Genomic DNA, 25,491 nt, shown 5'->3' with positions numbered 1-25,491 from the left:
AGTTCCACTAGGACGGTTCTGGATGAGAGCTGTAGTTATGAAGGCTTTGTTAATGCAAACACGTAGAGATGGCAGTACCCCTTCTAAATTGCGCTCAGCAGTGCTCTCACCCGTCTGGGAGACGGCCCCATTGATTTACACCCTTCAATTTATGAGGGCTGCTATAAACCCAGCTCAGACATCCATAAACATCTCCGCAACGTGTCATAACGCATCTCGTGGTAATTTATGCCATTAATCATCTATTAATTATTTTAAAAGGATAAATGCTGTCATCACTTAGAGAGCGTTCTCCTTCCCCTTCTCTCCAGTGTTCTGCCTCCCTGTCTCCTCTCTCCCCTCCTATAAGGTGGTGTATCACAAAGAAGCTTTTTGGTAAAACCAGAGCCTCAAGAGCTTTCAGGAGATCTTTGGTTTTGGAGGTTCCTTCCTGCTGCCATGCAGCAGTGCTGGCCCTCTGCTTGCTGCAGCCCCATCAGCTGGGGCTGAATGCTTCGTTAGCATTTTCAACCCCTTCTTATAATTACCTGAGCCGATTTAGTCTGACTTACTTTGGGACTGCCTGTAGGAGTCAGGTGAGGGCTACAGCCACAAAGCCCTGAAGCAGCTCTTGCGGTGTGAAGAGGAATGTTAAGTGTTGGGCTCAGGCTGTGGAGCTGTGCATGGAATTAGCAATCAGAGCATGTCTCAGCAGCACTCGCTCTGCTATCGATTCCCCCATCGTGTGTCAACCAAAGGGGAGAAATGAAAGGAAATACGGATAAAAAATGGATCAAAGCCGGATGGAGCAAAAGTCTCGGTGGGGGCGATGACTCTTTTAATGTGGTTAAACCTGCCTCCTGATCGCCATCTCTTCCCTTCCCTCTCATGCCCTTTGAAGCTCTACGCTCAGCATCCTCTCACAGAGGGCAGCCCTTCCCCCCCCCCCTTCCCAGTCACCCCACGGCGTGCTCCAGGCCCCTTTCCTGTGCTTTGCTCCCTCTGCTGATTGCCATCATCTCGTCACAAGCTGCTTGTCCAGGAATGAAGCAGGAGGGAACAGCACAATCTCCCTCTGGCTGAGAGTGGAAAATGCATTTGTGTCGAGAAAAACACCAAGAAGAAAAGGCTGAATTTCAAAGCTAAGGTGTCAGCAATTCCCCTTTGCCTTTGAAATGCGTCAAAGTGGCTCTTTATGAGAAACCAGCCAACATCCAGAGGCCGGCAGGGCACCTTAGGTGCCCATTCACCTAAAAGAGCTTTCAGTCCCCTTTGTGTGCTGTGGAACATGAAGTATTTTCATTTCTTCATTAGCCCTCTAACTGGGAAGGAGGACTCGGGCGCAGCCAGGGCTCGGCACTCAGCTCCCTCTCCCGTGCTGCTTCAGATGGAGCTGCAGTGCTGCAGGGGGAGGGTGGCACTGCCAGGGTTCTGCTCTTCCCTGGGGTTTTGGGTTCCTTCAGGGTGCAAGTAGGTGTTGCATCAGAAATAGATGTCTGTGCAGTGCAGGGTCTGTTCTGTGCACAGGGCCCGCAGACCCAGCAGTGTGTGGCAGGACCCAGGGCTGTGCCCAGTGCTCTGGGTTCCCTGTCCTGGAGGCTGAGAGCAGAGAGGGGATGTCTGGTTTTGTTCCACCAGCCCTGCTGGGAAGGGAAGCACTCCTCTGCTGCCTGGTGTTGTTCATCACAATGATCCCTGCAAAAGATTGCACTGGGGCTGGCCTCTGCAGCCTGCCCATTTTTCTCTCTGTTAAAGCCTTCTGCTTTTCAGCACTCAGGTTTCCTGCTACAGGGAGAAGCACCTGGGGATTGTTCTCAGGATTTTCTCCTTTTTTTTTTTCTCTTTCCCTCTCTGAGCAGGCTGTCTCCATGCCCCCCGAGTTATGGCACTATCTGTTCAGCACTCTGACATCTTTATTACAAACAGCTGGGGAAACGCAGCCAGAGTGGCAGATTTCTTTAATCATGCTATTACACAGCTCTCCCTTTTGTTATATATAGGCTTCAACATGTCATACATCAGCCAGTGGGTCAGAGGAGAATAGACCAGAGGATTTAGAGCAGGACAAATAAATTACCCCGTCCAGCCAGGAGGATCCTCCTCTCCCACTCGGTTGGTAATCCCATCAGCACCCCTGCTGGGCTGCTTACTGCCCGTGTTTGCTGGTTGCAAGGCGTTCAGCCCAGCTGCAGCCTGCCCTGAGCTGCCTACACCTCCCTGCATGGAGCAGTGGGGAGCCAGCTGTGGGGTGTTGGTCTGAGATGCCTCGTTCCCAACCAAAAATTACCAACCAGATGACATCCCAAGAGGCAAATCTGTCTGAGGAAAGGGGAAAAAGCTTTTCAGGTCTATTGGCGATGTTACAGAGGCAGAGAGTGAGGGAAGTGCTCAACCACATCCACTGTAATCGAAAATTAAAGCGGCAGCCCATAAAGAAGGGCATAAAGCTGAATACTGTGGCAATGAAAGGACCTGGAAAGCAGCGCGTGGCTGCCGGCTTGCACCTGCCTCCCTACAGTGCTGACTTTGTGTGTGTTTGATGCTGTGCCTCCCCTTGCAGTGGGCCGCAAGCAGTTCATGCACTTTGAGTGGGCAACGCACGCTGCTGAGGTGTTGGGCTGCGAGCTGGACGAGCTCAGCACCGCCGTCTTCAAGCACCACCTGAAGCAGATCCTGGCGCAGGCGGCAGCGCGGGGCGGCGGGCGGCCCTCCGAGGAGGAGGGACCCTCAGGTACCTGGTGCTCCATTTTCCCTTTCCTTATGGAGTTCCTATTTCCATATGGGATATTTCTGTTTCTGTGTGGGATTGTGATAGAGCTGGCCCTGTTTGTCACCTGGTAATGACAGCCGGGGATGAAGGAATGCAGGTGATGCCTCTGGAAGTTAAATGACGGGACTCTCTTTAGAGATGGGGAGGGAAAGAAGGAAGAAATGCCACAGAAGCAGTGGAGTGGGCTTCCCCTCTGCACCATAGCTTGACTTGTGACACATGCACAAAACACGGGGCACCAGCGGGGCTGCGGGCACATGGGTGTCGCAGGCTGGAGATGGGAACAGTGACTTTGCTCTTCTCTCTGCAGGGCCAAAGATGACAGGTGTGGAGTGTGTGGAGGGGATGGCTTCAGGTCTCTATGAAGAGCTCTTCACTACACTCATCTCCATGATCAACAGGTATGAGGCCAGCACTGTGTCCTGCAGAGCTTGGTGATGGGTGTGACAGCACGGGCTGGAGCTGGGGTTAGCAGTATGCAAGGATCCCACAGGAAACTCTGGAGCTGCTGTGTGGTTCCAAGTGGGGACTGAAATGCTGGGAAGGAAAAGTCATCAGCATGGAGCAGCCACCAAGGGCTGGGGCAGGCTGTGCCCCCAGCATCCCTTCTCTGCTAACCTCCATCTGGAGAGCCAAGAGAGAAGGGCATCCTCTTGTACTGAAATGACCCATTCAGTTAAATGAAATGCTTAATGTTGAGGTGAGGATCAGACCCCAAACCATTCACTTTTCTCGGTTCAAATATGCAGCCCAATTTGTGTAAGTCAGCATCCACACCAAACCCAGCGCTCAGAAGTACTCTGTGTTGTTCCAGCAGGTCTATTTTTACCTGCGGTTGAATATTTTCATTTTAATTCCTAGCAACCGCATTCCAATGTGAAATTGCTGATGGTACTCTAAGACCTTGCAGAAGATTCTCTCGAATGGCAGCACTAAATCAGGCTGTCCCCTATTCCCTTTAAAGCTAGCGTTGTTTCGCTTGACTTCATTCCCCACACCAACCCATCACCACCTATCAAAGCATTGCAACGGCGGCCAGAGAGAAAAGGCACGCTGCTGTGATGCCCACATGCTGGTGGTGGTGGCTCTAAACACCCGGGGTGCCAGGATGGCACATGGGCAGGGGGAGGCTGGGAGCTAACAGAGGGTCAGTGTCACCCCATACTGTGTGTCTGTCCCCAGGTCCTTCTCATCCCAGCACCTCTCTGTTGCCTCCATTGCGGTGGTGGACACTCCCGGCTTCCATAACCCGCGGCACCAGGGTGGGCAGCGGGCAGCCACGTTCGAGGAGCTGTGCCACAACTACGTGCACGAGCGGCTGCAGGGGCTCTTCTACCAGAGAACCTTTGTCTCGGAGATGGAGCGGTACAAGGAGGTGAGCGCGGGGCCATGTTGGTTGCACGTGGTGCCTACACTGCTGCGGTGACAGCACTTTGGGGCTGCAGGAACACAGGGACTACTGGCCCTTCCTCCCACTGCCCCCAGCATTGTCCTCATGGATGTCTGTGAGGCCATGGGGTGACCACTGTGAGAGCATGGAGGGATGTTTGAATGATCATGGAGGGGCTGCGGGGACGAGGTGGTGTAACCTCCTGCTGGCCATGGAGTCTTCACAGGAGGGAATATGTGTTGACCACGAGAGGATCACAGAGGGGAAATGGATTGACTGTGAGGTGATTGTGTATAAGGCAAAGGGACAACATGGGGTGACCATAAAAGGGTAATGGGCCGAACATAGTGTGGTCATGAGGTGATCAAGGAGGGACCACAGGGGTAAAACAAGGGAATATAGTGAGAAAGGGGTGTCAAAGAAGTGACTATGGGGCAATCATTCAGAGGCCATGGGGTGACCATTTGATGTGTGGGAAAACCAGGTAGGGGCCATTGGGTGACCGCGCATTCCCTATGAAGAAGCCATGAAGGTGTGAATGTGGAACAACTGTGAAGGGATCACAGGGTGGACCATTGGCTTACAGTGAAATCAGTACAAAGTGATTATTGGGTAACCATGAATGGACCACAGGGAGAACATGAGGGGCCAAGGGCCAAACATGGTGTAACTATGGAGGGGCTACAGAGTAACCATGATCAGAACATGGTGGGACAGCTGGGTGACCATGAGGTTGATGATAAATTCAGAGCCTTCACCAGTTAATTAAAAATCTTCAGGAAACTGACATTCTGTCTAGTGAAGGTTGTTTCTCCTAGTTAAACAGGACATCTGGAGCCTAAAAACAAGCTCTCAACATTCCTTCTGGGAGGTACCCTGTACGCTGCTGTTGTTGATAACACAGGCACCATAACAAGCACAACGTCCTAATTAGGAACTTAGTCAACAGCCATGTTTTTGTAAATAAGTTCTTGACCAAATGTGGGACCTGGCCTACTTAACACATGATGTTTATTTTTCCAAAGCCATGGATGGGGCCATGGAAAGCCAGATGTGGTGGAGGGCAACAAAGCCACAGCAGGAGGTTGGAACTGGGTAGGCTTTGAGGTCCCCTACAGCGTTTTATGATTTGGGGGGCATCTCCTAAGGTGTGGCCCTCCCAGCTGAGGAGCTCTGCACCCTTCTGGTGATGCAGCTGGGCTTGTCCTAAATTATCTCAGATGCTGAATAATAGAGAACAGAAAGGAAAATGATAAATTATTGCAGAAATAAACTGCTGGAAAATCTACTGGCAAAAATGAACTTATTAAGCTTGCAGAAGTAACTTTAATACCTTCAGCTCTGGAAAAATGGTTGAATTCCCACGGCTTAATATTCACACATCACTTGCCTCCAGTAAGTATAGATGTGCCCTTCAGTAGTGATGAATATGCAGCTACTAGCCGAGCATGAAATGAAGGAGCACTTTGGGCTCACCGTGCCTTGTGCAGGTGCCCTGCCCCAAGCATGGGGCTTTCTGCAGCCACCCCCCGAGCCCCAGCAACAGCACAGGGTGCTGAGGACATGAGACCTGCTGGGCCCCACCAACCTGAGATGGAGACAGAACACGAATGGCGGCCCTGCCCGCCAGCTGCACGTTGAATAATTGATTGTCTCCTCGGCGCTCTGTTGTTCGGTCCTGTTATTATCATATCCATCATTTATGCAGCTTGTCTGACATTCACCGAGGGCTGCGGAGCCCTTTGAGCGCGGTGCTCTGTGCCCGCAGAGCTGTCCGTGGTGGTGGCTCCGCTCCATCGCTCTCCCTACGCGCACACACCTGCGGTCGGACTCCCGACTGAAGCCAGCTTTTAAATAATGTTTTCCAGGAAAATGTTGAGGTGTCTTTTGATCTTCCAGAGCGCTCTCCGCTGGCCACGCTGTCCATCGTCGACCTGAACCCCTCGCAGGTAACTGGGCCTGATGGCCACTGGGGGAATCGGTCGCTCTGCCCATGCCTGGAGCATTGCCACGCTGCCTCCTGGTGTGCAATGTGTGTGGCATGAGTTAGAAGGAGCACACAGCTGGGCAGAGGTTTCTTTTCTTCCCAGCTTAGGACAGAAGTGTTGGGGAGTGGGGTGTGCTGGCTGCAGCTGGCTCCTGGCCTCCTCCTGTCCCACTCCTGGTGACCCAAGGCACCCCTCTGCTCTTTGGCAGCCACAGGTGCTGCCCGGCAGTCTGGGGGCCGACCGCAGGGGGCTGCTGTGGATCCTGGATGAGGAGGTGCTGATCCCAGGCTCTGGAGATGGTGCTGCCTTCGACCGACTCTGTTCTTACTTTGCCCCGAAAGGATCTGATCAGGATGGTGAGTTGGGCAGCTCCCCACGCTCCAGCTGCATCGCCTCTGGCATCACTGTTTAGCTATGAGATTTAGAGAATCCCCCTCGAAAATTAAATATTTCACTTTCCTTCTTGGGTGACCCTATTCTGCTGAGGAATGCAACGCTGGGGTCTCTCCCACCAGTGAAACCAGTGTGGGTTCCCCACACACCACCACTGCACTGTGCTTGGAGAGCACGGTCTGAAATGTTCTGCTGGGTGCACCCCATCTCCTGGCCCTGCTGGTGGTGGTAGCCCCCTAGGAACCTGCTGGTGACCCCATTGGGGTGCTGTTGAGCCCCTCATGGCACTGTTGCTGTTGCAGGGGCTGGCTGTGTGCGCAGGTGTGAGCAGGCACTGCACTTCGAGATCCCTCACCAGCTGGGCACTGACCCTGTGCGCTACGACCTGGCGGGCTGGGTGAACAAGGCCAAGCTCAACCTGTCGGCAGAGAATGCCAGCCAGCTGCTGCAGCAATCCCAGCTGTGAGTACAGGGCATGTAATGGAGGCTGGTCCATGGGAGAGGGATGGGATGGCAAAGGAGGCGAGGAAGAAGCCGGGAAAAAAGCTGCTTTGGGACCAGCTTTGTGGGAATGTTTAGAATTTAGTAAGATGGGGCAGCAACGCCAAGTGATTTGATGTTGAGCTACACAGCCCTAGCTGATGGGCAGCCAGATGTGCATGATTTGATTATGGTGGATGCTCAGCAGAGAGCTGGTGAATAATGCCATCCCATCAAAGCCATCCCATCATGCTTCCCATCAAAACTACCTGAAGCAGTAGAGCTGTGTCTAACCCTAACCCAATGCAATGGAACGCAATGCAACAAAATGCAACACAGTGCAATCCATTGAAATTAAATTAAATGAAATGCAGTGCAATGCCATGCCATCCTATGCCTAACTCTAACCTTGCTGCAGAGGAGGTTGTGTGGGGGGAATAAGTGGGTGCTGCTGTCCCACAGCCAGGAGGGGCCCACAGTGTCCTTGGCTCTGCAGCATCACAGTGCAGAGGCAGTGAGGCACCCACGTAGCACCACCCCTCTTTCCCCTGCTGCATCCAGAAACCTTGTAAACTACTGGAGCTGAAACACAAACATGCTGTTACAGATGTCTCTGCACACGCCACAGTTTTAAACTTCTGCTTAAGCCCTGCCAGCTCATTTTGTTTTGGGCTTTGGTTCAGGGAAGTTCTAATAGCGACGAGCAGTGGGATGCTCGATGCAGAGAGAAGCCAGGAGCTTCAGGGCAGCTCTGCATGAACACCAATGCTGGATTTGGCACTGACCACGGGCTGTGGGGTGCTGGCAGTAAGGCATCCCCGTGCTTCCCCTGCTGCAGCCCCAATACCTCTCTCTTTCCTCACCCACAGGAGTGCACTACAGGAGCTGGCAATGCTGCGCCGTGGGGTGCCACGGGTCTGCCGTGCTGTGGCAGGGCTGGAAGGGTGCTCTCAGGCAGCCCTGCAGCGCAATGCCTGCATCAGGAAGGTCTTTGCCAGCAGCTTGGCAGCTGTCAGGAGGAGGTCGGTGTGTGCCCAGCTCAAACTGCAGGCGGTGAGTGCGGCCCCTCTCGGCCAGGGATGCTGCGCCGGCTGCCGGTGGCCGCTGCTGCTCAGGGAGAGCATCGCAGGGAAACAAGTCACAAAGCAGATTATGCGCACACCTTGCAGTGCTGCTGGTTAATCCTCTTAAGCATGCTGGCCCTCCGTGCTGGGTGTGTGCCAGCCTCCTGTTGCTCACACTGTAGTGGGGTGCCTGGACTCTCTGCAGACCCAGCAGCCAGCTCTGTGCATGTCCTGGCTCCCTTTGGCCCAGTAGGATCATAGAATCACAGAATCGCTTGAGGTGGAAGGGACCCTTAAAGGCCATCTGGTCCCACTCCCCTGCAGTGAATATCTACAGCTCGACGTGGAGCTCAGAGCCCTGTTCAGCCCGACCTTGGGTGTCTCCAGGAACAGGGCATCCAGTGTTGCATTTGGGAACAGAAACCTGGGACTCTGGGAGAAAGAATCCTGCTTGGTTACCCCCAGTCCCGCTGACCTCTGCTTGCCCCTAGGATGCACTCACCAGCTTGCTGCGGCGCTCCCAGCTGCACTTTGTGCACTCCCTGGTCCCGGGGACAGTGGTGGAGAAGGAAGACCCATTGCTGCTGGATGTGCCAGCCCTGCGAGCCCAACTGGGGGGCACCCAGCTCCTGGATGCCCTGCGCCTGCGCCGCACTGGTATGTGCTGCCCTTCTGCAGCCCCTGCTCAGCCCTCCATGCTTTACTCATGCCCTGCCTCACACTGACCCCACTTCACTGCATTGCTCATGTCTTTGTGGATTTTTGCAGGGTACCTTTGCAGACCAATGCAACGGGTCTGTACCTGCACCCTGTGGGGTCACAGAGGGTCCAAGCATGGGGCTGGGGACATTTCCTGCATGATGTGCCACCTTATCCACCTGCCTCGAGCACATCTTTGCTTCTCTTCCTGTTCTGCCATCATTTTGCTTAGTTCCCTGAGTCCCCACTCAGCTGTAATCCATTTTGCTGTGTGCCCCAGCACTGCTCCCTCCCTCCCCAGCCATACAACCCTCACCCCTGGCACGTGCATCCTGCCCAGAGGTGTCTGTTCTTTCCAGGGTACGCAGACCGCCTGCTCCTCACCCACTTCCGTCGGCGCTTCCAGGTGCTGGCTCCAGCAGTCATGAAGAAGTGCACATCTGCCTACGAGGTGCCGGATGAGAGCAAGGTACGACCCAACTGAGAGCCCCATCTTAGGCTCTGCCCATGCCCGTATTCAGCACAGTCAGGGCCCTCTCTGCAATAAGGAGCAATTACTGAAGCTCTTCAGAGGAGCTGGGCCATCCCATGGGGTAGGGGGCTGCTCCCTCCTGGCTCAGCCATTCAAAACATTCAATGCTATTATTGCTTTGCTGCTGTTGGGGCTGTGGAGTCAATGCCTACAGCTCTGCTGAGCCTCTCCCGACAGCTGTGGGTGATGTGCTTTGCTCTCAGCCCTGGAGTTTCTCCCCCTTAAGGCTGTGTTTTTGCAAAGGCTGTAATCACTCCTAGCGTGGGCTGCGTTTGCCAGGCTTATTGCACCATGGAGAGGACTTGGAGAAACCAGCCTGGAAATGAAGACTATTACTGCTTCATTTTAATACTTATGAGCAAAGAGCCTTGGAAACCCTGCTGGCTTAGGGCTGGGGGTGTCCCAAATTATGGGGAGCTGAGGACAAGGCAGAATCACGCCCCAGGGAACAGCTCAAGGAGCATGAGGTTCCCAGGGCTGGGCATCACCTGGGCTGCCACCCTGAGAGCCAAAGGAGTGAAGGAGAGAATCTCCCAGTTGAACAGCAATAAAAATCAATAGCAAAGCTGGGGAGAGCCACCCCCACCCCTGGAACAAGATGTGGGTGAGCTGGGGAGCTGAGGAGAGATCAAAGACGGACATGTGCTCCGTTGTGCAAACTCCCAGAGTGTGTGCACGCTCAGTAAAGACCTCGGGATTTAATGAGACAAGTCTGACAGTCATAAAAGGTCAATATTGTCATTAAAGAAGGCAGAGGGGCCTTGCCAGCAGCGTGTAAGCTGGGATCTGCAATGCGCTCCCTCCCCACAGGCAATCGAGGAGCTCTTCCAGGCACTGGATCTGGAGAAGAAAAGCGTGGCCATAGGACGCAGCCAGGTACAAAGGCATTACCCTGGGTTATAGTGTGCCTCATCCTGAAACCCAGCCCAGCCACCTCCCGTGTCCCACAGGAGCAATGGGGCTTGGGCAGCTCAGTCTCTTTGGGTTGGGGTGAAATCTTTCAGACTGGGCAGCAGTTGTCCCAGCAACAGAGTTTGAACTTATAATTGATAATCTCAAAGAAAAATACATTTCATATGCATCCTTGCCTTCAGCTCTCAGAGTCTATAAAGCAAGAATTCATGAAACGGTTCTGTGGAGTGAAATAACTTCCTTTTATCCCGTGCAGTGCAGTTTGCAATTATCTCTTCTATGAAACCCTTGTACTTAATCAATAGTGCGATAGCAGCTCCAGTCACATCTTGTTATATGGCAGTTGGTTTTGCCATCACTTTGTGCATTGATTTTGCGCTAGCTTCTAAAACTCGCTGGCTTGTGAAGTTAATACAGACCTTAATGAGACAATCAAATAGGTGGTGGAGCAATCATAACATTATCTCAAGAAAGTGATCTTCCCTGGGATTGCTCTTTGATTCAATTTGGTATCTTCAAAACGCAGCTCTTGGGGTGTGCCTTTGGGTTCACGAGTGTCATTTGTTACTGCTGAAGCCGCGTTATGCAGATGGTGTGTGGGGTTTGGGAGTGGCTGGGGCAGCCCTGTGCTCGGTGCTGGGGCCGTGCTGCTCTCGGTGTGTGCATCGCTCTTTCTTTGCACAGGTGTTCCTAAAGGCAGGTGTTCTCTCCAGGCTGGAGAAGCAGCGTGACAAGCTGATAGCTCAGAAGCTGATCCTCCTCCAGGCGGCCTGCAAGGGCTTCCTGAGCCGTCAAAAGTTCAAGAGGTTGAAGGTACCGATCCCACGGGTCAGGGAAGCCCTGAGCCCACCAAGGTGTAGGCTTGGGCTGCTGCATGGGGTCAGGGCTGCTGTGATACCCACAGGTACAGCGCCTTGCTGTGCGCTGCATCCAGAAGAACGTGGCGGTCTTCCAGGCCATCCGGCACTGGCCCTGGTGGCAGCTGCTGAGCCGTGTGCGGCCCTTGCTCAGCGTTAACCTGGCAGAGGAACAGCTGCGAGTAAAAGAGGTAAGTCCCATGTGAAGGGATGGGATGGGGCGGGACTGGATGAGATGGGATGCTCTGGGAGCTCTGCCTTGTGCTCCTTGAGAGCTTGCTGGTGCTGGTCCCGCTGAGCTGTGCTCCTTGGGTTGATGGATGAACTGAGCACTAAATTCAGCCTTGATGCAGGGGATTTTTCTCTGTGCGATTGTCAGAGATATGCTTCCACCTCTGCTGGAGCTGGTGATGTGAGCCTCCCATGGGCATTTACTGTCCTGGGAATGCCATATTTCACCCAACCCCTTGAGGCTGGACCTAGATGATCTTTAAGGTCCCTTCCAACCTAATCCATTCTGTGATTTGACATGCTGTGAGACCTGTTTTAAATTCTTAGTCCATATTCCCCAACATCCCAGTCCTGCTCTCGCCTTAGGGACGTCCTATCAAGATGTTTCCAGTCTGGCTCAGATAAAATAAACACTGCCCAATCTTCATTCCACTGTTCTTTTTGAGACTGCCTCTGTATGTACGAGGATGCACTCTGTACACAGACCAAAGCTGACGTTCCCTTCAATGGAATTCATGTCAGGAGCTGGAGTCCCAGCAATTTGCAGTGAGCAGCCTTCAAAGCTGTCCTCTAAATTTTCTTAATAAGGCAGCCGTGTCTCTCCCACTTATTTTTAAAAGAAAACAAGACAGTCGTAAGTAAACTGAGGATGCCGGAGCAATCAGTGTGTGTTTTCCTGCAATCTTACCTAGGAGGAGCTGGCGGTGCTCAGGAGGAAGCTGGAGAGGTCAGAGCAGTCGTGCAGTGAGCTCAGGCAGAACACTGAGAAGTTGGAGAGCAAGGTAAGGCCTGAAAGAGCCCTCTGCGTTCTCATGTTGAAGTCACACCCTATCAGGATAAACGTGACCACGGAGGCAAGGTGCCAGATGCTGTGTGCTGGTGGCCCTTGGGATTGATGTTGCTGTGCTGCGTGGAAGTTGTCCCTTCTGCTGGCAAAAGGCGATCATTAGAGTTGGAAATTGCACACGGATGTTTCACGTTCTCACTGTGCTCTCCAACAGCTGTCTCGGTGACCTCTGCAGGCACCCCAAGCAGCTTTGTTTAATGGGACCAGTGCTAATAATGAGGGGAAAGAGCATGGCAGGATCATCCCGCTCACTGCAGCGGCTCAGCCTTGATCCTCTTTGGATTTGCTTGTTTCTCTGATCTTAGGTGCAATGCTCTGCTTAGCAATGCCAACATCCTCACTGAGCACCCTCTTCTTCAGGGGGAAGTGAATGCTGACTGTTTTGCTGTAGCTCTGCACTTTAGAAACACAATTGCACTCCTGAGGCTGGGGACTGCCACGGGAGGCTAATGCTTTATGACAGACCTAGAAAACACCAGCTCCCCAGGGGAAGCAAGCCTATTGTGCTTACTTACCCAAATTAAAATTGTTGGACCTCTGGAGAGCTTTTATAGCATGTCTGCAGATTGAAGTGCCTTAAAATGCTGCTGGATGCAGAAACAGGAGTATTTGAAGCCTGTGTGCTGCCTGCTGGCCTGGTTGCTTGTAAGGGCAGACCTGTAGAGCTGGATTAGCAGAACAGGCTATGTTTGCATTTGCAGAAAGTGCAATTAATCTAACAGATAAATAACTCACCCTTTTATTTGTGTGCTATTTTTTTTTTTTGCTTTGAAGGAAATTTCACCCTTTATCAGCTAGAACAGTGCAGGAATCTGGTGAGCCCTGCATACAGAGCAGTGCAGGCAGCACTTTGCTGCAGGCAGCCACATGATTGCAGTGCTGCAGCCACATGCTCTGCTGTTGGTTGCTCTTTCCTTGGCACCACTGTTGCGTTCATGCAGGGCAGTGTGCATGCTGTCAGGATGATGGGTCTGTATGTGCCCAGCAGTGCCCAGCCTGACTCCACTTTGTCCCCAGATCATTGACTTGACGATGGAGCTGTCGGATGAGCGGCACAAAGGTGATGTTGCCTGCCAGGTGCTGGATGGGGAGAGGGCAGAGAGGCTGAGGGGCACCCGGGAGCTGCAGGAGCTGCAGGTAGGAGAGCCCAGAGCCACACTCTTGGCACAGCCTTGCTCTGCCTGAGTGCCACAGCAGTGGGTTCAGCTGCTCCTTCCTTCCTTGTCTTTCCCAGAATAAACATGACCAAGTGCAGAAGAAACTGGAGTCAGTGCAGAAGCAGCTGGAGGAGGCCCAGCAGTTGGTTCAGCTGCGTGAGATGAAGATAAGTGGCTCTGAAGGAGGTAGGGCAGCCCTTTGGACACGATGCATGCTTTGGGTATCCAGCCAACAGGTCCCCTGAGCAGCCCTGCTCCCTCAGCTCCTGGCCACCTCTCTGCATTCTTAGCATGCTGTCATTCTGCACTGTTCACATGGCAGTGTCTGGCAGCTCTTTCCCTTGCATGTTCAAGGCCAGTTTGGATGGGATCATGGGCAACCTGATCTAGTGCCTGATTTAGTGGTTGGCAGCCCTGCCCATGGCAGTGGGGTTAAAGCTCAGTGATCTTTAAAGGTCCTTTCCAACACAGGTCATTCTTTGATTCTACATACCTTGTGTGTGGGTTGGATGGGAAGGCAGCAGGCTTTCTGCTCCAGCGGGCTGCTGGTACTCACCCAGCACTCCCAGCAGCTCAGCATGAGCTTAAAGCACACTTGGGAGCAATGGAAAAGCTGAGGAGTGATGGGGGCGTGTGCATGCCTTGCCTAATGGGACCATGTGCAGCCTTGGGAGCCACATGGAAGCCACAATACTCAGCTCTGGCCCATTTGCAGAGGATGCATGGCATGTGAGGTTTGACTGCGCGCAGACGGAGATCGCCTTCCTCCAGAAGCGGCTGGCACAGCTGGAGGAGCGGCTGAGCGCCGAGCTCAGCTCCCGGACTGGGCTCGAGCAAAAGGCAAGCACTGCAGTGGGGGGCTGCAGGATCTAGGGCTCTGGAGGCAATTCCCAAGCTCACACTCTCAAACTTGGTGGGCCTTGCCCAGCAAAGGTGCCGGTGGAGCTTTCTGGGGCTCCATCAGCAATGCTTGCTGCTGGGGAAACTCTGATTCTTGCTGGCTTGAGAATAAATACCCCAAAGTTGTTTTTTTTTAATTTTTTAAATTTTTTTTAGCTCAGAGAGTCCTTTCTGCAGCTGAACATAGCCAAATTCAGCTTTGGCTGGGTGTGAGTGTAAGCACAGGGTGGAAAGCTGAGGTGTGTGGAGCAGCTTAGCCATGGGTCTGGGATATTGGGAGGGGTGCTGGCATGATGTGCCATGCAAAGAGCTGGTTGTGTAAAGAGATGGCAGTTCCTGAGCTTTGCAGAGAAGACACAAAGCAAACGTGCTTCTTGCAGAGCCAGGTCACTTCCCATAAGGATAAAGCAAAGAGATGGGTGCGTTATTCATGCTACATTAAAAAGTAATAAGAGAAACAACCCTGACTTAAGAGCGTGGGTAAAGCAAAACATCCCATTTGCTTTCAGACAGCTACTTCGGAATTACGGGCTTCATTAGTGCAAGATTTTGCTTATTTAAAGTCATTCCTTAATGACTCAATTCCCTGGAGGGCGAAAGCAACCTGTGCTGCCATGCCTTACGCACGATGCGGAACTTTGAGGGAAGCAGTCCCTCTGCACGGGGCAGCATTGCTCCTGGAGGGGTCACCCTGGGATCGTGGGGGTCTGGGTGGTGGCAGTGCCACCCCCGGCCCCACGCCACTGTCCATCCCATCCCACAGCTGGGCGAGGTGCAGGTGGCATGCCAGGCGGCGCGGGCAGCAGCCCAGCAGCTGCGGCGGCGATGCAGGCGGCTGACCTGTGAGCTGGAGGATGCACGAGTGCTTGCTGAGAGCCAGCAGAGCCGCAACCATGAGCTGGAGAAGCGGCAGAAGAAGTAAGGCCGGGAGCGGGCCGGGGATGCTGGGGAGGGAGGTGTGGGGTTGAGAATGCTCAGCCTTCTTTGCTGTGTCACATCCCTTGCTTGTGCTGCTGCAGGAGAGACCCTTCACTCTGGGCTCAGCCCTGGTGCAGGGAAACCTTCACTTTGCTTTGGTGCTGGAAGGGTGGGTACTGCTGTCTCCTTGGGCTGCTGGACCTGTTCTGGGGTGGTTTGGGACAGATCTTGGCTGCTTTTGACATGCATATCACTGCTGCTCATCACTGCTTCCCGCAGCCGGCATGCCAACAAGTTCCGGATTCACACAGTGACAACAGCATTTTGCAGAGCATAGGTGTCTTGTTGTCATCACTAAAGTGCTTGGCAGGATAAAGCTGAGGAGTAGCCCTGCGTCCCTCGTGCCTGGCCTCGCTGGCAGCAGTACCATGCAATTTCTTCCAGGTTTGACCTGCAGCTGGCCCAGGCGCTGGGAGAATCTGCCTTCGAGAGGAGCCTCCGTGAGAAAGTGGTCCAGGAGAACTCCTCCCTGCGGTGGGAGATGGGCAAACTGCAGCAGAGCCTGGAGGTGAGAGGGAAGTGCCCAGCTCTGCTGCTCTGCGTCCTGCGAGCAGCACACAGAGCAAAGCCATTGTGTAATCACTGAGTCAGTCCGGTGCAAAGCCAGTGTTGGGATTCTGATTTTGTTTGGCACCATTCAAGGGGGTGCCTGATGTGTTCTCACAGCATTACCCTCTGTCAGAAGGAGATAACGTTTTGCAAGTTGTGTCCCATCCCTTTGGTTGGCTGATGAGCCACTTGTGCTCTTCTTCACACCTCCACCCTCATTCCCTACTGCAAGAAACTGCCAGGCTATACCCCTGGAGCAGGGCCCTGGTGATATGGGGGCCAGAATTCATGCTGGGAAATAGGAATACAACTCTAACTAAAATCATGTGTGGTGGGGGACACTGCAGCACGTTTTCCAGCTCTCCCTATGCTTGTGCTTTCATAGAGTAGAGCACAAGGACACTGATCTGGGCAGGGGCTGGAGTGTGGCAGCAGCACAGTGGGCTGGGGGCTGTCTGAGCAATCTGGGTGAGGAAATAGCAGTCCAGAGCAACACTGGGGGTGGAAGGATTGCCCCAAAAGCTTGGCTAGTGGTGGGAATGAAGCATGCTTTGGAAGCAGAATGAGAGATGCTGATCCTACTCTGTCCCCTCCCGAGTAGCAGCAGCAGGCAGAGAGGGCCAGCCTGGAGCAGCGGGTTTCACAGCTGGCCGGTCGTGTGCAGGAGTTCAGTGCTCCTGGTGCCCTGGACACCTGCTCTGTGCCTGTGCTCCGGCAGCAGCTCTGGGACCTGGAGGCCAGCACAGCCGAGCAGCGCAAGGAGCTGGAGAGGCAGACGGCCAACGTGGATCACCTGGAGCAGGTAGCATAGCCCTGGCTGTGGGGGAACCCTGTGACTCGAGGTGCGAGCACAGGTGCATTCGCCTTTGGATCTTTCAGCTGCACCAGAGGCTGGAGCTGGAGATCGTGCGGATGAAGCAGATCCACCAGAAGGAGCTGGAGGACAAGGACGAGGAGCTGGAGGATGCACGGCAGTCCTGCCAGAGGAGAGTAGGTTGGGATGGGTCCTTCCTCCCTGGGGGGCTCCCAGGAAGCAGTCGTGAGTTTTGCATTTGCTGTTTCAGGAAGGCAGGAGGGGTTGGGAGGCAGATAGTGAGATCTCTGCTCCTGTGAGCACATTGGTGCAGTACTGCCATGACCACTCCTGCTGCCAGCGTGTCGTTCACCCTTCTCACCCTCACTCTGCATGCCCCGTGTTGTTTTACAGCTCCGGCAGCTGGAGATGCAGCTGGAGCAGGAGCACGAGGAGAAGCAGGCTATGCTACGTGAGAAGCAGGATCTGGAGGGGCTCGTAGGTACACTGTGTGAGCAGGTAAGCACGGGGATGGGCTAGTTATTCTGCTCACCCTTCTCCAAATGCTGCTCACACAGACAGAAGCATGATAGAGTACATGTGAGCAGGGTGATGACGTGCCCAACACCCCACCCCTTCTCCCCCCCAGCATAATCATTGATCCTCTGTACAGAATCACTGGGAAGGTCCACACATAGAGGGAGGTATCTGCTTTTTGCTGGTATTTTCATGAGAGTCAAACAAAACACAACTAACTCTGGAGCAGCTCCATCTGCCCAGAAAAACAGTTTATAAATTGCAGTTTGCAGAGGGATTCTGTCCCAGACACATTTGCTTTTTCACTCTCTAATGTGTCTGTAGCAGCAATGGAAGCACATGTGATGGGGAAAGCACACCCAGCTGCTCCACGTTCAATTAGAAGGCATGTAATGGAGGCAGCTCCACTGAGCAGCATTTATCAGCTTGGGCATCACTGCAGCTCTCATGCTCCAGTTCCTGCAGTGGCAGTATGGGAACACATGGCACCAGGGGTGGGACAGGGTCAACTCAATGCCTGGCTTCGAGCTGCTGCCTCCTTCCTGACCAAATCCATCGTCTGCTTGGGCAGACACTGAGCCATGCAGAAAACGGTGCTGAACGGCGTCCAAGAGAGGGTCTGTAGGGATGGTGGGGATAACAACAAGTCAGCGCTGCTGTAGGGTTGCTATGAATACCGCCTGACACACAGTGGGCAGCATGCTCCAGAGCAGTTTATTAAAAAAGGGGGAAAAAAAGCTGACCCAGAAAACTAATTAAGGCAATGGAGATGCCAATGATTCAGCAATTGCCAGCCTGCTCGGAAGCAGGTTATGAGGTCAAACCTGCAGTATTAATTTTAGCCAGGGAATGGAAAATAGGAGAGCGGGGATGAAACAGAAAAAGAGACGGAACGGAAAATGCTCCCACACTTCAATTAGCCTGAAACCACGTCCTGGCTGCGGGGTGCTTTCCTCATTCTTTTATCCACGTAACCATGGTTGCTCTCTGTTGGAAGGAGGAGCACAGGGGGTGGGTTTTTTGGAGGTGCTTCCTCCTTCCCTTCCTTAAATGGCTGCAGACAGTGCTGAGGAGTGTCAGGCACAGCGCAGAGGTGATCTGCTGCTGGAGATCTGTGCATGAGGAACTGGTGCTCCCCCAGTGATGCTGCAGCCACGGTCCTACAGCTCTGGGGCTGATGGAGTTTCCCAGTGCCCCACATCTGCAATGTGTAAATAGCTCCCAAGGATGCCTTTCTCTCCAGCACTTCACGGTTTGTCTTTTTCACCTTTGGGCTGACTTCCTCACGCCTTTGTCTCTCTCCTTTCCTTCTATCTCCGAGTTTTTCTGGCTGTGTTTCCATCACTCGAAGGCTTTCACCCTCTGCTGCAGCTCTCAGCATACTTTGGGGTCTTTCCTCCCAGATTTGAGGCTGCTGGTGCCACAAGGTGGGAGGAATGGCCCTGGAGGTCCACATGAGGAGCCCCAGCGTCAGTGCTGGAGGTGCCCTGAGAACAGATGGGATGGGACGCTTACGGGGACACTTGGAGAACAGGGCAGGCAAATACCTTGCAGGGAATCAGCATCCCAGTGGGGGGAACAAAATGCAACGTTTTGCTGCAGCCTGTCACTTTCAGTGCACGGTGCACACTCAGCTCACTGCTCTCCCTCCCAGATCGGCCACCGTGACCTGGATGTAGAGAAGCGGCTGCGGAGGGACCTGCGCAGGACACGTGCACTGCTGGCTGACGCACAGCTGCTGCTGGCTGCCCCCACCGAGCCCGGAGCCACCAGCACTGCTGAGCTGCAGCGGCTGCAGAAGCAGGTGGGCACCAGGGGCTGGGGGCAGGTGAGCAATGCTCTGCCCCTGGGCACGAGCTCACTGCGCTGCTGGTGATGCTATCTGCGTGGGGACATCACTGCTTCTGCAGTGCACCCTGCACCCTGTCCCAGGTGGCACCACAGGAGGGACTTTGCATGTCTTGGGGCTGCAACCATGCAGGCTGTGCTCACCCCATGCAGTGCGTGGTGCTGGCGAGGGTCCTTGTGCAGGAAGTGCTGCTCTGTAATTACGCCAACAGCAGTTAAGTGCTTTTTCCTTTTTTAGGCAGCCCTGTTAATTACCTTCTGTTCAGCGTGCTTTCTGCCCTCTAATAACACAATCCAGAGGCCTTGTTTTCAGGCGTGTTGCCATAGAAATGGCTGCACAGGAGGCATAAGCTTCCAGAGCAGGGACCATAGCTCGTGTGCTGCAGTCTGAGCACAAGTGCCCTGGGTGCCATGCTCGGGTGTTGGGGTGAGAGTGTGGGCACTGCTATGCACTGTGTGGGCACAGACAGAGGGCAATGGTGTAGCCCAGTCTGGGGCTGGCACACAAGTCACTGTGCCCTCAGACTGGTGATAGGTGTGACTGCGGTGGCACGTGCAGAGCACCAAGGCTGAGTGGCTGAGGCTGAAACCACGCGGTAATTAATCTCCATTGTGTGTTTTCCCTGGAAACAAACTAATCGGGAGGCATGAGCAATTCCAACAACATACAAATATAATTGAGATAATAGTTCTGCATAAATAACAGCTGTGAGCAGCAGCTGTTCCCACCTGCACAGAGGAGAAGGGGAAGGTGAGCTCAGCAATGGGGCCTCTGGTGTGCTCATGCCCATGTTCAAGTCCATACCCATTCCCATGCCCATATCTGTGCTGCTGACCTAGGCAGCTGGATTAGAGAATGTCCATGATCAGAGGGCAGCTAGAGCTTCACTTTTTTGAACTGAGTGACCTCAGACACTATGAGTTGTTTTGTCCTCTTTGCCACCACACTTAACAATGAAACCTTCAGTATTTCTTGAGCTCCAGGGCTGGAAGTGATGCACAGCTCTGCTGCCTTGTGCTATGAAAAGGATAGAGGAAATACTGGGAATGTCACGTTTCTATTATGCTGCCAACACTGAGAGTCTGCATGCATTAAAAATGCCTCATGGTTATGTCGTCCCTTAAATTGAAATGATTCCTAATGGCATTCATGATGAGGTATTTCAGAGTCCGATCCATCCTACCACCAGCCCGCAAATCTCTGCGAGAATAAAAACGTCGCCAGAACGCCACCATTTCTGTTAATCAAAATCCATATGGTCTATAAGTATAGCATTGTTTCTTAATAAGTCTGAAGCATCCATTTTATGCAGGTATTTAACAGATGGTGTAGTGCAGCAAATGAATGTTGTTCATCCATTCATACATTATGCATTTTTGGGGGTATTTCAATCTATTCTTCCCAAGTGGGAAAATTCCATTGCTCAAATTGAAAGGAAAGTGTTTAAATGAGAGGTTTTGGAGATGAGTTTCTCTCTGGTTAAACTATATGGGGCATTTGTATGATTGGGTCAGGGAAAGATCAGAACTGGAAAGAGGTGGGCAAGTGGCACATGCCATTGCAAGATGGGCTCTGTGGGTATGGGAATAGATTGCCCAGACAATTCATCTAAACAGGTTGAGAACAGGGACAGGAATACAATTTTAAACCACTGTTCTGCAGGATCCCTGCTGCTCAAAGCCAAGGCATCACAATTCAGGTGCTTCAGGCCCCTTGTCTGTGTGTTGCAACTGTTCAGAGACCTCGCCGGTACTGCTGAGGCAGGGAGAGTCATTGGTCTTGAGGAAAAAATGACTTCAATTTCCTCTGTGTTAAGCACTAGGGGAGCAAATTACCTACTGAACTTCCCCAAGTACATCTTAGTCACCACAAACAGTTGAGGAAATGGAGTGAGGATTGCTCCAGAGCTTCACGAGGCCGCTTTTTATTGAAGGAGGAGGTGAAAAAAGGCAATGAGACATCCCCTGTGAAAATTGGCAGCAATGCCCAAAGGCTGCACTGGGGATAGCTCCATCCACAGCACGTGAGCCCTGCATTGCCCCCACACACGGGGAATGGGCCAGGGGAGTGTGTAGCAGGTGAGGGGTTTGCTTCCCTTTCTGACACACAAAAGAAACCTGAGCACTGCAGGGAAGGAACTGTGTGTTCAGGTACAGCCCACATACATTCCTCCATCAGCAGTGAGGACTTCGGGGGGTGATGCTGCATCTTCCGGGTGTTTGCAGCCCATTTAAGATTATTGTTGCTTTAATGGCTGAACTATAAAAACTGCGAGCAAATTAGCATTTATAAATGTGATTTTTCATGTGTATTTGCAAATGCAATTTATGCGATGTGAAAAGCCCATTTCAAAACTCCAAATCGTGAATTGCTCTAATCAGGAATTACATGTAATTCACATAATTTTGCAAATTAATGATCCCAGCTCTATCTAGCTGAGGCAGTGGGCGCACAGTGCAGGGAGCATGCTTGAGCCCCAGCGGGACAGGGATGGGTGCTGGCAGCACAACCAGTGCAAAAGGAAACAGAGCAGCAGAAGGTCTGAGGAGCAGTGCAGATTTTAAAAGGCTGAGTGGTGGTGTATGAGCAGGGGAAACACTCTGGGAGTGCGATGCAAACAGACGTGGCTGTGCAGCAGGGAAGCAGCACGTGTGTTTCTAGCATCTCCCTCCATCTCTCACAGCTGGAAGAGAGCGAGGCGAGGTGCGCAGAGGCCCAGAGGTCCCAGCAGGCGGCAGCCCAGGAGCTAGAGAACCTGCACGTGGAGATGGAGATGCTGAGCAGGAACAAGACTCTGGTGCGCTCCTGGGACAGCTCAGTGCTTGGGGTGGTGATCAGCCTGTTTACCAAGTCACCTGCTCGATGGATAGGAAGGCTGAAAGCACACAGCATTCCTCAGCCTCATTCCAGAGTTCCTTTTCCTCCCTCTGGTGTGGGATCCCAGCCCAGCATAGCTGGGTGCCATACTGGGCGTCGGGTCCTGTCTTGACACACACCCTCTACCCTCAGGCGGACGAGCAGCTCTGCCAGATGCAGCACGAGAGAGCCGACCTCCTGCGGCGTGTCAGCGAGGATCAGGAGGATCTGAATGAGCTGATGGCCAAGCACAAGGCTCTGATCGCACAGGTAGGAGCTGGGCAGTGCCAGCTCTACACCATTCCCATCCTGAATTACACTTGGCATACCCAAGCTCCAAGCAAATTGCTCAGGCTGCCTGTGCCTGTGGGCAGCAGATGCTGTTTAGAGAGGAAGACACGGCCTCAGCATCCCTATCTGCAGCCTTATCTATCAGTTCTTCCCTGGTTGATTTGTCACTCAGAGCTTTCAGAGCACTGACAGAGAGTGCTGTGGCTTTCTGCGTAGCACCCAAACTAGGGCAGGCTCTCCCAAGAGGGAACCCAGGGCTGCTGGTGGAGCAGCTGTTGCGAGAGGCCTGGGCTGGATGAGAACTCCCAGCCTGGTCCCCAGTGGTGACAGTACAGAGCTGGGAATTGGCATCTGGAAGCACTTTGACGAAATGAGCTTGACCATGAGGTTGGCAAATATTTGCTTTGAAAATTAGGGAAGTTGTGTTCAGACAGCAGAATGAAGCTTGCTGTGCAGTGTGCAATGGCCCTGCCTGGGAGCATTTGTGTGCTCATGCTACTCTGGTCCCAGCAGACACTTCCATTGCTGGCTCTATGTTCCCCAGTCTGCAACAGATATCGCTCAGATCCAGGAGCTGCAGACACAGGTGGAGGAAGTGAAGAAGGAGAAGCAGAGCCTCCAGGAGAAGGTACTTTCTGCCCAGCTGCACTGCACAGAGCTCAGCAGTGAGACCCTTGGTTGTCCCTGTTCCTGGTGGAGCAAAGCAGCTCACACGGGAGCAGGAAGCAGGATGCCATCTTCCTGATGAAAGTCAAACATTGAGGAGTTGCAAAACAATCTCCTCCTCTGTAAAACAGCATGGTTCCAATTCAACTGCTAATATCCTGAACACGCCCTTGGGAGCTGGATGGTGCAGAATTTACTGCCTTCTGGCAGGGATGGGGATGGGGATGGGGATGGGATGGAGGTGAGGACAGGATGGATACAGAAATGGGCAAGGGCATGCTGATGGGGGTGAGTTGAGCTGATTGCACTGGGAGCTGCAGGGCTCTGCCAGCAATAGCCTGGGGCTAAGCAAGGTTTTCTCCCACATGCCTCTTGGGACTGAAGGATAAGCAGGGTTGTGGCCCTGGGGCAGCACAGCATCATTGCTCTGGCTGCTCTGCTGCCCTGGAGTGCATGCCTTTAATTTTAAACACATGAGTAATCCCATTAACTTAAGTCTTTATTGGAGCGTGGCTAAGCTGCCCAAGAATCAGAGATAGCACTCACTCACTCCGAGATGGAGTGAGAGCTGCTGTAGAGATAGGCCAGATAAAAGATGACAAATTCCCCTAGCGCTAGGTCAAATATAAATCTGAACCAAGCTTATGCTGGGATTGCTAGAAGGGCAGTTTGCTTTGGAGAATCCTGGTGTAACGGCTGAAGAAAGGGCTCAGTGCAGCAGCTGTCCATAGATATGAACTGTGAATTTTTATGCCTGCTGTCCTCAAAGAATGTGTCAAGAAGAGAAAAGCGAAAGAAACCCGAATGAGTGCTGCCCTGCTATAACATTTTCCTTTCAAAAGTCCATGCTACTGTCATGAGTTTGTCTCATGATGTGAACAGAAGGGCATCCTTCTGGGAGCTCTAGGCAATGTTCTCCTATAGTGCCCAGCAGCTCACAGCAGGTCCTATGCATTCATTTTGTCTTTAGAGGGGATTGCAGGGAGTTTGCCTTACTGTGGTGGGGAAGGGATGGGCACACTGCTGGCAGCTGCTGTGACATCTCTGTCCCCAGCTGCTGGTGGCACAGGCAAGTGTGGCACGCCTGGAGCAGCGCCCTGCTGAGCGCACCGTCATCAGTCGACAGGAAGCCCGCATCCGTGACTTGGAGAGCCAGCTGGACTTCCAGGCTGTGCAGATGAAGCGCTTTGAGGTAAGGCTGTGTCACACAGTGCAGGGTGGGCGCGGAGCCCCAGGCAAGGGGTCAGTGCAGGGTGCTTGGCACCTGGGGAGGGTGCTCTCTTGGTGAGCTTCCTGACTCCTCACCCCATCTTGCTGCCTCCACAGGTGCTGGTGCTGCGCTTGAGAGACAGCATCATTAAGATGGGCGAGGAGCTGGAGAAGGCAGCTGAGTCGGAGGCACGGGAGAAGGAGAGCACCAAGTACTACCAACGGAGGATGGAGGAGATGAAGGCAGACATGGACGAGCTGGTGCAACGGGAGCTGGAGTCCAGCCGCCGCCGTGTGGAGCTGGTAGGGGAGTGCCCGTGGGCCAGGGGGTTCTGCTGCTCACAGCTCCATGGTGCTCCTTATGGAACCATGGTGCTCCTTATGGAACCTTATGAAAAGCCATTGCTGCTGCACCTCATGTTCACTTCTCAACAGCTGGGCTGGCAGGGCAGGGCAGGCCCTCTGCTTTTCCACATGCTGCACAGCAGGGCGAGCACCCAGCACAGGGCAGTGCCCATGGGGTGCCAGCCCACTGGGCACAGACATGTCCCCACAGCATTCCCAGCCCTGGCCATTGCTCCCCGATGCAGCAAATCAGCTGCAGTCAGTGTCAGCAAACAGTTAACCTGCTCTGTGTGCACAAAGCCCCGAGCAGATTGGGAGTGCGGCAAAAATAGCTTCACCTTCATCGCACAGTCCTCTCCCGCATCTCTTTTCATGTTGTGTTTTTTCAGTAAACAAAAGGAAAGTCTTGCTTCCAAGCAGTAATTGAAAGATATTGCATTTCTTCTAGCAAGACAGCCACATTAGAAGCAGTTATTTTATCAATAATCTTTTATTTAACAATCAAGGAGAATTCACCATTTCTTTCGCCCCGAGGCTGTCAGCCTTTCTGAAGGGAGCGGTGCTTCAGCGTGAATTATTCCTCAGTCTCTGTGCATGCTGCAAACAGGCTTTGTCCTTGCTCCTCCAGCCTGCGTGCTGCCTCGTGGCACTGACTGCTGTGTTTGCGCAGAATGCGAGACATCTCCTGGGCAAATGGCACAAAAGCCCATGAACAAACTCGTTGCAGACGTGGGGGATGGAGCAGCCTGGAGATTTGAGGATACTCATCAGCTGCAGGAGGGTAGAGTGGAGGTCCGGGGGGCCCCCATGGCATTGCTCTGATCACTCTTCCCCGAGCATCACGGGAGAGCTGCGCTCAGGCACACTGAGCAGCAGGCATCAATAGTTAACAGAGAGCCATTACAGCTCTGCTCCCGCTAAATCCCCCATCTATTATAGATACTGCATGAATTATTCACTTAACATTACTTAAGACATGGTCTGCACCTAACGATTTCTTTATTTAAATAAACAGTTGTGAGACTGTGCGCTCACCAGGAGCTGTTGGGGTTTAAGAAGCTCACAGTGGGATGTGTTCTTTGCTCAGCAATGGGAATGGGTCGTGTTTTCTGGGGTCCTGAGAACTGCTGACCCTACATCAGGTCTTCATACTCATAGCCCATATCTATCAGAGGTGGGGGCTGTTTACATCTTATTAACCCCTGTCCCCGCACCTTTG

At 53.1% G+C, this 25,491-nt stretch overlaps 1 protein-coding gene across 4 annotated transcripts in view; it reads left to right on the top strand.

Moving 5' to 3' along the window:
• MYO18B (myosin XVIIIB) overlaps positions 1-25,491 on the top strand; it is a 43,387-nt gene that overhangs the window by 5,564 nt on the left and 12,332 nt on the right. Inside the window, exons 13-39 of one of the 4 annotated variants that reach the window (XM_065739017.1) lie at positions 2,540-2,710; positions 3,060-3,150; positions 3,932-4,124; positions 6,008-6,088; positions 6,342-6,483; positions 6,823-6,982; positions 7,870-8,053; positions 8,556-8,721; positions 9,123-9,232; positions 10,106-10,171; positions 10,892-11,020; positions 11,112-11,255; positions 11,988-12,077; positions 13,160-13,279; positions 13,377-13,485; positions 14,015-14,139; positions 14,963-15,117; positions 15,562-15,685; positions 16,328-16,528; positions 16,606-16,716; positions 16,934-17,038; positions 18,711-18,860; positions 21,589-21,702; positions 21,915-22,031; positions 22,597-22,680; positions 23,773-23,910; positions 24,045-24,230. In XM_065739017.1, coding sequence (XP_065595089.1) covers positions 2,540-2,710; positions 3,060-3,150; positions 3,932-4,124; positions 6,008-6,088; positions 6,342-6,483; positions 6,823-6,982; positions 7,870-8,053; positions 8,556-8,721; positions 9,123-9,232; positions 10,106-10,171; positions 10,892-11,020; positions 11,112-11,255; positions 11,988-12,077; positions 13,160-13,279; positions 13,377-13,485; positions 14,015-14,139; positions 14,963-15,117; positions 15,562-15,685; positions 16,328-16,528; positions 16,606-16,716; positions 16,934-17,038; positions 18,711-18,860; positions 21,589-21,702; positions 21,915-22,031; positions 22,597-22,680; positions 23,773-23,910; positions 24,045-24,230 — 3,566 coding nt within the window. Of the gene's footprint in view, positions 1-2,539; positions 2,711-3,059; positions 3,151-3,931; positions 4,125-6,007; positions 6,089-6,335; positions 6,484-6,822; positions 6,983-7,869; positions 8,054-8,555; positions 8,722-9,122; positions 9,233-10,105; positions 10,172-10,891; positions 11,021-11,111; positions 11,256-11,987; positions 12,078-13,159; positions 13,280-13,376; positions 13,486-14,014; positions 14,140-14,962; positions 15,118-15,561; positions 15,686-16,327; positions 16,529-16,605; positions 16,717-16,933; positions 17,039-18,710; positions 18,885-21,588; positions 21,703-21,914; positions 22,032-22,596; positions 22,681-23,772; positions 23,911-24,044; positions 24,231-25,491 lie in introns of all 4 variants that reach the window. The other 3 variants (XM_065739015.1, XM_065739016.1, XM_065739014.1) reach the window with 3 other exon arrangements.

The sequence above is a fragment of the Cyrtonyx montezumae genome, unplaced genomic scaffold (genome assembly GCF_038088225.1).
Source record: "Cyrtonyx montezumae isolate F1298 unplaced genomic scaffold, pur_monq_1.0 scaffold_23, whole genome shotgun sequence".
Taxonomy (NCBI): domain Eukaryota; kingdom Metazoa; phylum Chordata; class Aves; order Galliformes; family Odontophoridae; genus Cyrtonyx; species Cyrtonyx montezumae.
This window is presented reverse-complemented; position numbering and strand designations above follow the sequence as displayed.